Source organism: Pavona decussata, unplaced genomic scaffold, assembly GCF_977016875.1.
Source record: "Pavona decussata unplaced genomic scaffold, jaPavDecu1.1 SCAFFOLD_67, whole genome shotgun sequence".
NCBI lineage: Eukaryota > Metazoa > Cnidaria > Anthozoa > Scleractinia > Agariciidae > Pavona > Pavona decussata.
In genome coordinates, this window is record NW_028145486.1 from 2602672 (window position 1) to 2612500 (window position 9829).

At 41.9% G+C, this 9829-nt stretch overlaps 3 protein-coding genes across 5 annotated transcripts in view; 1 reads left to right on the plus strand and 2 right to left on the minus strand.

Annotated features, from left to right (window-relative positions):
- LOC146478057 (uncharacterized) overlaps positions 1–5012 on the plus strand; it is a 68660-nt gene extending 63648 nt beyond the window's left edge. Inside the window, exons 2-6 of one of the 2 annotated variants that reach the window (XM_085112783.1) lie at positions 574–635; positions 1287–1421; positions 2249–2284; positions 3247–3396; positions 3873–5012. In XM_085112783.1, the coding sequence (XP_084968909.1) occupies positions 574–635; positions 1287–1421; positions 2249–2284; positions 3247–3396; positions 3873–4351 (862 nt within the window). In that variant the 3' untranslated portion in view covers positions 4352–5012. The remainder of the gene's footprint in view (positions 1–573; positions 636–1286; positions 1422–2248; positions 2285–3246; positions 3397–3872) is intronic. The other variant, XM_085112781.1, reaches the window with a different exon arrangement.
- The window catches only part of LOC146478056 (uncharacterized), a 208781-nt gene that overhangs the window by 71210 nt on the left and 127742 nt on the right, over positions 1–9829 (minus strand). The gene's annotated exons all lie outside the window — the stretch shown is intronic.
- The window catches only part of LOC146478061 (uncharacterized), a 3294-nt gene continuing 2707 nt past the window's right edge, over positions 9243–9829 (minus strand). Inside the window, exon 1 of the mRNA XM_085112528.1 lies at positions 9243–9829. This exon is cut by the window's right edge and continues 2707 nt beyond it. Coding sequence (XP_084968654.1) covers positions 9243–9829 — 587 coding nt within the window.

Sequence of the window (9829 nt, forward strand, 5' to 3'; positions counted from 1 at the left end):
GTCTAATTTTGGTCTCAAGTTACCTGTTGAAGTATTTCAATAAATCAATGCCGACGTGACCTGGGACACTTATCAAAAGGCAATATGGACCGTAATGTGGGGTGTATATAGACTGAAGTTTTACATCTGACATTTTATCCGTTTTTATACTGCTTTCTTTTGTTAAAACAATTGGTCAAAACAAAACTTTTCTTAACTGACTCTCAGCCTGGGTGATGTTCTTAGTATGATCTTAAATTTTAGTTAATCTCAGGCTCAACGTTCTTATAAAAAGGTTCTTATGAAAAATAGTGTATGGCGGCTTGGTGGCAAAGTGGAGAGAGACGGGTTCGTCTGTATTAAAGCTGCTAAGTTATTGTGTCCAAATATGTTTAAATAGCTTTATGGACAATGGCTCACATTTTTTAAAGCTGAATTCCCTTCCCTTCGACTTACATACACACTCAGTTTCAAAGAACATAAACAAGCAATACCTACTTTGGTTCATTTCAATTTTTTAACGGTTTCTTTATTCGCTATAAGCAAGGTAAGAAGAACAACCATATATGTTCAAGCATGTTCTGTCATCTTTAGGGCTGTCAAGGATAACAAATCCTCACCAAGGGACGATTTACGCTATAAAGAATCATGCCAAGGTTTGTTGGAAACCATGCAATATTATTCATATCATCGAAAAAGGAACGCATCCCCTTTGACGAAAGATATATTTTATGTCAATGTATTCTTTTTAAGCAAAGGTAATTAAGTGTTCTTGTAGTGGAGCATACTACTAGTAATGACTGATATCCCATGGCTGCTTATCCAATCAAATTTCTGGAATTGCGCTATCCTGACCAATGATCCAGTTTTCAATAGTATAGTAATCATAACTAAGATTAAGAAAGCGCTGTCCATTGAGAAGTGTGAATCGTAAACCGTGCAACGTGACGGAATTATGGGGCGATCTAATAAGCATGCGTAGATGTCGTGTTTTATGTAAATGTTACGCCCTAAAAACCACACGTGCTTATATTTTCAAACAAGAAGAACACCGAATAGGCTCATAGGTCATAATTAAAGGCTCCCGGAAAGTCATTGGGTCTTATTGTTCATGATTTATCCCTTTTACCTGACCGCGTTTTTTTCAATGGAGTGTATATATTTCGATCACGTCAATTGATGACTGATAACCCTGCTTGTTTGTTTCGCTCAGTTTTGGTAAGCAGCAATCATTTAGTGTTCAAATGGAACTAGGCGTTAACAACCAAATGACAACGCGCTGACAGCAAGTACTTCATTGTATGCAGGACGTGATGGAAGGGATGGCAGGGATGGTCCTACAGGTCCCGTGGGTCCTGCAGGTCCCCCGGGACCGCCTGGGAGACCAGGAACAGCAGGAATAACGGGAGCTACAGGAATTCCAGGAACAACAGGAGCACCGGGTTAGTGGCAAATGTCATACAGTAACTCTTATCTGAACCAAACTAGAAGATGCGGACGAATTCGCAATCTTCAGCCTTAACTGGTAAGATCCGTTCGAGAAATGTTAAATTTTATATATCACGTCGTGTCCCAGCCAAACAAAGATAAGAGGAACAAGGAGCTCTTTCTTTGAATATTTTGGCAAATAAATTCCTAATTGCTTGACGTAACCTAAACCTTGGGTCTTTTTAAGTTACGCTCTTAAATTAGCTTTTTTAGTTTGTTAATGTTTATTTTTACATATCTCTCCCTTTTTAACTTAATATTGTTATATATGTGTAATTTTAGTGCTCATTTTTAAGTGTAGGCTTTTCCCTTAAACTAACGTAAAGCGCCATTAAAACAACAGGATTAGGCGCTATACAAAATCATCACCATCATCAGTATATTACGGCCAGGAAATCCCTACAGCTGTTCCGTGTGGTGATTGGGTATTTTCCTAACAACGGCCCATGCAATTCCCCTGTCCGAATTAAGACCAAATCCCGAATACCCAGTCCCGAGGTCCAAAAAGTCCCAATACAGCTGATCGTGTAGAAGCGATAGAAAAGCGGCTGCTTTCGAGAGATGTTACTACAATGGTTTGACAGGAAAACTTTGGGGAAAAATTGATGTTTTGGAAAAGTGGTCGCTGTCTAAAGGTGGTCGCACAAGGACGTTTGACTGTAGTTCAATTTAGAACCCCCGAATCCTGCGTTTTGGATGTCATACTGTCCAAAGCCCCTCATATCGATCTTAATTCAATTCCTTGCGTTGCCAACCTGTTTCTCTATATTGCTCTCACTAGGCCGTGACGGGCGTGACGGTCTCCCAGGACCAGAAGGTAACAACTAAAACAATTGCTGATTAAGTTGTATTACCGTACAGCCTCGAATAGGCGTCCCCCTTCTCCTCCTTCTCAAATAAGCGTTCAAGTTCAAGTTCAAGTTTATTTTGCCACTATCAATGAAATTGCAAGTGTAATAATGGTAAAATAAAAGGTGGCGAAGAAGCTCACGAGAAACCACAAGGCTTCTAATAAATGGGCTCCCTCTATCATGAAGACTCACCAACAGCCAGGCATTGTGGTTTCTCCTTTTGAAAACAAGATTTAGTACGTTTGAACCTCATGTAAGCACTCTTCTCTGTCCTTCCACTCCATAACTTTTAAACTACCTGGGAATACTGAGGGAAGGCAAAGATGTCCTCCAAAAAATTACAGTTATCAGTTCAAAAACTACTCTGAAAGGGAAAAACCCAAAATTTGAAATAAGTGCCCAAGCGCTTAATCGAGGATTTACAGTACTCATGACATGACATTGTTAAAAATTTTATAGGTATTGGTAACAAGAAAACATGAGGTGATATGACTGGCTTAATCGTGATCTCTTGTTGGGATGGGCCGCCCACTTCCCATGAACTTGCGTTTCGATGTTTGATTCTTGTTCACAGTCCCGCCAGGGCTATTTGTTGCTTACGTTGTACATCCTCGACCAAACTGATGAATAAGCTCCATTTTCTTCTCAGTCTTAATTACTCTATATTTGCGTCTCAAATACCAAGAGAAACAAGCATATTAAGTTGAAAGAATTTTAACCCTGTCTCAGATCAAACCTTTTGAAACAGTAAGACACCGGACCACTCACAAAGAGTAACTCGCTCCAAACATCATGGTATAATGTTAAACTCAAATAATACAATCGCAAAAGTGGTTTTGTCTCTAGATTTCAGAATACAGGAAATAAAATAAGAACAATACCAACAGTATCTACAGGAACCACAACATTTAATTAATGCTTAATTCAGGTAATCCCGGCCAAAATGGAAAGACAGGTGCTAGAGGACCTCCGGGACCGAAAGGACAAAAGGGACGAGAAGGACAGGGGCTGTCTGGAGTGAAGTACATCCGCTGGGGGCGCACAAACTGCAGTGGAGATGCTCAGGTTTTGTACTCTGGTAAGCAATTCAAGTCACGGAGAAGGAACCTCGAATTCTCTCGCCGTCATCCAAATTACCCTGGGAAATGTGCGAAGGAGTTATGACCGTTAAGGCGGGCTCCAGCGCAAGGGGCTTACAAACAAATTTCAAAACATTCTTAACGATGTATTTAACGTTTGCATATTAGATGTATAGTCGGTGTTTGGAATCAATGCCAATACCAGAGAGAGCTAACATTATAACGAAATGAGTCACTGTTGCAAATTTCAGTGTTGATTAGGGGGACGCGTCCACTTTTTTGCAACTACAATGTAGCCGTGGACGCGAAAGTTTTTCTTAGTTTCCTTTTAGTCCGGTGTTTTTTGATTGAATAGTGGTATTGTTCGAAAGAAGAACTACATTATAAGAATATTTAAGCTACAGAGATTACTTTTAATTGCAGGGATAAATAAGTTAATGTCTCTAATAGTATGTTCTACTGATGTGCTACCCAGGGTTCATAGCAGGAGCTTATTACAGTCACAAAGGAGGCGGAGGGGAATACATTTGTCTGCCAAATCAACCCAAATATGGAAAATATACGAACAGTTTTGACAGCGGAGGACGGATCTATGGTACAGAGTATCAAATGAGTTCCTTCAATCCTTTCAACAGAAATGTCGACAACCATGATGCACCATGTGTCGTGTGCTATGTCAGGTCACGTGGGACCCAGCTGATGATCCCGGCAAAGAATGACTGTCCTCATGGATGGACCGAAGAGTATCATGGGTACTTGATGACTGCACATTACGGACATACAATATCACGTAATTATATTCGTGTTGATCAGGAGCCAGAATCAGTGCCAGGAAGTCACAGCGATCGCAACGGTGCATTGCTGTACCTCGTGGAGCCAGACTGTAACCATTTCTCAGGCTGTCCACCTTATTACAACGGTCGAGAGTTGACATGCGCAGTGTGTACTAAATGAAATAACATCGAGTCTCGTTCTTGCAAAAGTTGACAGAATACCAGTATTCTTCTGTTCTCTTGTTTTGTTTTATTAAGTGAAAAAATTATTTTCAAAATAATTGATTAAGTTACGGAATAAAGACAGAAGCTCGTGTGATTCAGTATAATTAATAAAGTGAACATGGTAAAAGTAAGATAAGTTAGATAAGCGTTTGCTTATTTGTCATTTTTAAATTAAACCGACGAAGACCGGAGATTTTCGGCCGAAACGTCTTGTTAAGTTTTTATAAACGTATTGGTTTTAACGTTTTACAAGTCAGTGTCGTACACATTTTAGATTACATTATGTCAATTCCTGGCTGCAATTTCAGTATATTTCATTTGATTGGTAAAAGTAAGTTGAGTTTTATTTGTTACACTTTTTGTTCAGAAGTAATTGAAGCATGTAAACTAGGAAGCAGGTCATAGAATGAAAGAACAGGAATGGAGTGAGTGGCCGTTTACCGGAAAAAAGAAAACAAAAGAACATGATGCCAAATGTGTAACCAAAAAGTTGGTCGCGGTGAAATTTGAGCAGATGCGGCATTACGAGAGGGTTTTTGGAACATTATTTCTGGACTGCCAACGCCTGGGGACGACATTGTTATTTACAGAGTGGTCGCTTTTACACGGGAGGGGATCGCTAGGAGAGAGTTAAGGCTGGTTGCCATATGATCACGGATCGCAGATCGCAGATCGCAGATCGCAGATCGCAATAAGGTCTACGATCGTCTGCGATCACATGGAAACATACTTCTGCGATCGTCTGCGATCCTGCGATCGTGATCGCAGACGATCGCAGAAGATAGAACCATGTTCGATCTCCTGCGATCGTCTGCGATCATCTGCGATCCCCTGAGATCAATTGCGATTGTGCGATCATATGGAAACCAAAGTCCGCGATCGAAACGCATCCGAAACGCATCCCATAATAAAAAATATTTCGGGTTCTCTCCCCCCAGAGGGGGGGGGGGGGGGGTACTCCCCTATATAAGGTATATAGGTATGTGCCGCCCCAAAGGGTATGGTTTTTGAGCCTTTTTGGTCTGAAAACGGGTATAGATTTTGATAATTACGGTCTGAAATCGGGTCGGGTTTTTGGGGCCGGGAACATTTACGAAAGCTTACAAACATATTTTTCTTCTCAGTACGTAACTGGAACGACTAACTGATAGCGAGAAAAAGAAATAGATAAACTATGTCATTCCAGCTTAAAGTACTCCTTGCGTCAACTTCCGTTCGGCACTGATGCATAATTATCAGGTCTGAAAACGGATATGAATTTTAGAGGTCAGGTCTGAAAACGGGTGTGAAAAATGGTATGTTTAGGTTTGAAATAGGGTCGGGATTTGAAGACCCGGGCGGCACACCCCCACCAAGAATTCCGAGGAGTACCCCCCCGGGTCTCTCCCACGATTCAAAGCTCGCGTGTTCGATTGTAGGAACGGTCTACGTAGCAACACTCATTTCGTTGTCATTTCGAGGAATTTATGGCAAGAACAAAAAGGCCAACTGTTGGGACAAAATCGGGTAGAAGTTTAATTTATCGGCCGGGGAAGCGGAGGCCAAATTTCCCAACATAAGCGGAACTACGTACGGTCGTTATCGAATCCAAAACCGATGTTGTCGACGGTTTTGGAGTTGACAAAGACTCGCTTCATGACAAACAGAAGCAGTAAATTTGCTTGCGGCAAAATTTCCGCTCTTCCACGTTTCGACACGTTCGCAATGTTGTTTGCTTTTCAGCCCACACGCGCGTGTATATTTGACATTTCCGCTGACCAAAACGTATGGCTACGGTCGGCTCTGCGATCGTTGCGATTATATGGAAACAGCCTTTTTTGCGATCGTCTGCGATTGTTTGCGATCTGCGATCTACGATCGTCTGCGATCATATGGAAACCAGCCTTTAACTGTAAGCATTTCACTGAAACTAGTGAAATAAAGATCCGGAAACCTTTTCTGACAAAACATTTTCTGGTAACAGTTTGTGTGAATTTGTTAGAGTGCAGGCAGCTTCTCCTTTTGCTCGGACTAATTTCGGTCCGGGGGCGATTCCTTGCTTTGGCGTTCTCTTCCTTTGAACGTACACGAGGAAATCATCCGGCAACTGTGAAGCAAACGTATACACGAACATGGATAAATCGCGCGCATTCCTTGGTACTGAATTTATTTATTAGCGTTGATTTCAGTCTACTTTCGAGTCGTACCGGTAACCGGGCTGGAGTGTTCACATGGAAAGATTTCCATCCAGCTCGTTAATCGAAATCTCGGTCGCAAAAACCGAGATCTCGGTAGCCGGGCTAGCTCGACTTGTTATTTTAAAACATCGAAACGCCCAACCAACCAGCCAATCCGGTTGTACGTAGCCGGCGGTTGTGAGCATTTTGTTTTTTAGCACAAACGCACAAAACTCCAAGGAAGTGCTTCCTGCACGAGTTAGGGTGACCGGACTCTTATGAAGAGGCCCTCACACTGAACGCTGAATTGCTCTTGACTGCATGCATCAGATTGCATTCCAAGAAATCAGTTTCTTTTCTAACACCGTACGCATCTTGCAGCTTCCAGTAAAATGAAATAACTGCCCCCCCCCCCCCCCCGTTCCCCATATCGCCATAATTAACGCCTCCAGCCTTAGTCTAAATTTGAAAAAATCTTCCCGGTGAGTTGTCTTTTATTCGAGGACTTGTACCTATAGTTTTTGGGCCACAACAAAAGCAGAAGGATTCCGCGAATGCGAACAAAACCTTCTTTTTTTTCAACTTTCAAACGGATTAAAAAAAATTTACCCTCTTGTTTACTTCTTATCTAATATGTTAAGTTTTGGAATCTGTCCGTAATCTAGTATCGCCGAGTCGCATATTGATTTAGTTAGTTTTTTCTTTATCTGAAATGTCAATCCTGGTCGATCCGGCGGGTTATCAAAACAGACAACAATGGACCAAATACTTAAATCTGGATATTCTCTTCCTTGCCTATATGTTTTACATTTGTCGTTGGTAAAGAGGTTTATTCCTTTCCTTTCCCTTTCTAACTTATCAGAGCTCGGATTCAGAAATTGGAAGCAAATTTTGAGCCTGCACAAACCCAAAATTCAAGTAACTCTCTATAACTATCAGTTATCTGGTGCCGATGGATTTTCTTATTTTTTTTAATTTGTAGTACTCTTAGCATAAAAAGAATTAATTAAAAGAATAAAAAAATAGACATAAAATCCTTTTTTGGTCTTATGATAACAAGTGCTCAGACATGTTCTAGTGCATTCCTTTATGATCAAAATAAATACATCACGCGATCGCCAAATTTTTGTGAGAGTCAATATTTCATTAAGTCATGGACTCGGCAACGAAGGCAAAGGCTCCTTCGTGGGAGATTCTCCGCTGCTTGTTTTATGAAGCGGTAATTGTTTTCCTCTTGTCTTGCATGATTTTCCAGGCAATCTTGTTTATGGATCATTTAGAAATGAAACAAAGATTGGCTGAGATCGAACGAGCGACACCAAACAAGTTATTTACCACAAGTCAACCACAGGCAGCTAGAAGTGATAAGCTTGATGCTGAAGATTTGCACGCACGCTTAAGAAGAGCAGTTACCGTTAGCCTTCAAAGCTTCGAGAAACGACTGAAAATTTTGGAAACCAGGTAATACTCGTTTTAAAATTAAATCTTTTTTCTCAATTAACTGAGTGTTTTACCGTTTATAGTGTACAGCATCAAAACCTTGGCTAGCCTGCGAACAAGCTCTCTTGGGGGTGGGGGGCGGGAGGGAGAAAGAGGAGAGAGCTCTCTCCTCTTTCTCCCTCCCGCCCCCACCCCAAAGAGAGCTTGCTCGCAGGCTAAACCTTGGCATGTTATCATGGTCTATCATGAAATCGTACATTCTTTTTGAGCAATTTTGTAATGTTGCACTTTGCCTGAATAAATCAGTTTCACTTGAACTTTAGCGGTGCAGGATATAATAGTAGAAGGGGTGCTAATGAATGAAGGAATGATCTAGATGAGCATGTTCCGCACTTCGAGTGCCTCTTCGCCGGGCTAAATATACACTGCGCATCAACGCTACTTGCATAACTTACTGCCTCACTGAGAAATGAACATAGCGACCTATTGTAGTTTTTAATATCACTTTAGCCCAGTAACGAAGGAATACAGTCGTAGAGTGTGTATGCGAGTAAACTACACCAGGAAGAATGTTTTGACTCACAACTGTGAAATGTTGTTTCTGAATGACATCACTGAACACGACAAGATTTATGTTTAAGTAAACACGTTCTTGATAGGAGATCCTAGGTGAAGTATTCAAATGTTTTTTTTTTTAGCTCCTCCATATCTTTTTATCTCGTATATGACCTGTGTACAGTTGATATCAAGGGGAACCAAATCAGTAACGAGGATGATGTCATTCATGACGTCATCTGTCTAGGGAAGCACATCTCTAAACACGTGCTTGTGGCGTTCGCAGGGAAGCTAAGCGTCAACCAAAAAAGGCACAATATCGATAGACGATGGTTTACTGGTGTGCTTTTAATGGTGAAAACTAAAATGGAAATAAACAATACAAATGTGATGACTAAACCTAAAACTACATGAAAAACGAACTCCGAACAACAATAAAGGTGATAAAACGGAAAACTCACGTCAGATATCCCAGTGGGACTCCAAAAAGGGACGATTTCTGACACTCCGATAGAAACTCCGACACTGAAATATGGAAAACTAAACGAGCACGAGGTGATTGTCCGAGTGGGCCCTGGGGATACTATGGAAACCGGAAATAGACTGCACTAGTCCCAGGGCCCCGTAACTAGTAAATCAACGTTCTATTAGGGTTCGCCACACTCCTCGCCTAAGGACGACGTCCTTGCTCCTTCATTACTCCTTGCAAACATCGGTGCTGTCCTGAGAGTGCACGATGAGGACTAACTCACTGATTGGACGTAGGTAAGTCTTGAGAACTCCATCTTTACGTACCAAGACGTTTGCTTTCCTCAATGCTCCGTCATCACTAGTAATGGCTTCGACCACCTTCCCCATTAGCCAGTCGTTGCGGTACGCTTCCTTGTCTCGCACGATAACGACGTCTCCGGTGGCTAGATTACACTTGCGTTCGTTCCACTTCGGCCTTTTCTGTAATGACTGAAGGTACTCTCGTCGCCAACGGACCCAAAACTGATCCGCAAGGTATTGCGCTCTTTTCCATCGGCGACGCGCGTAAAGGTCTTGCGGAATGAAGTTTCCGGGTGGTGGCAGGAGTGGCCGAGACTTCAAGGTAAGTAACATGGAAGGTGACAGAGGCTGTGGGTCGTCAACATCAGACGGTATGGTGGCAATAGGACGGGCGTTTACGATTGCAGAGACTTCGGCTAAGAGTGTAACCAGCAGCTCGTGAGTGAGTTGAGGTTTCCCCAGTTCCAGAAGCATGGCGTCTAAGACTCGGCGGATAGTCCCGATTTGCCGCT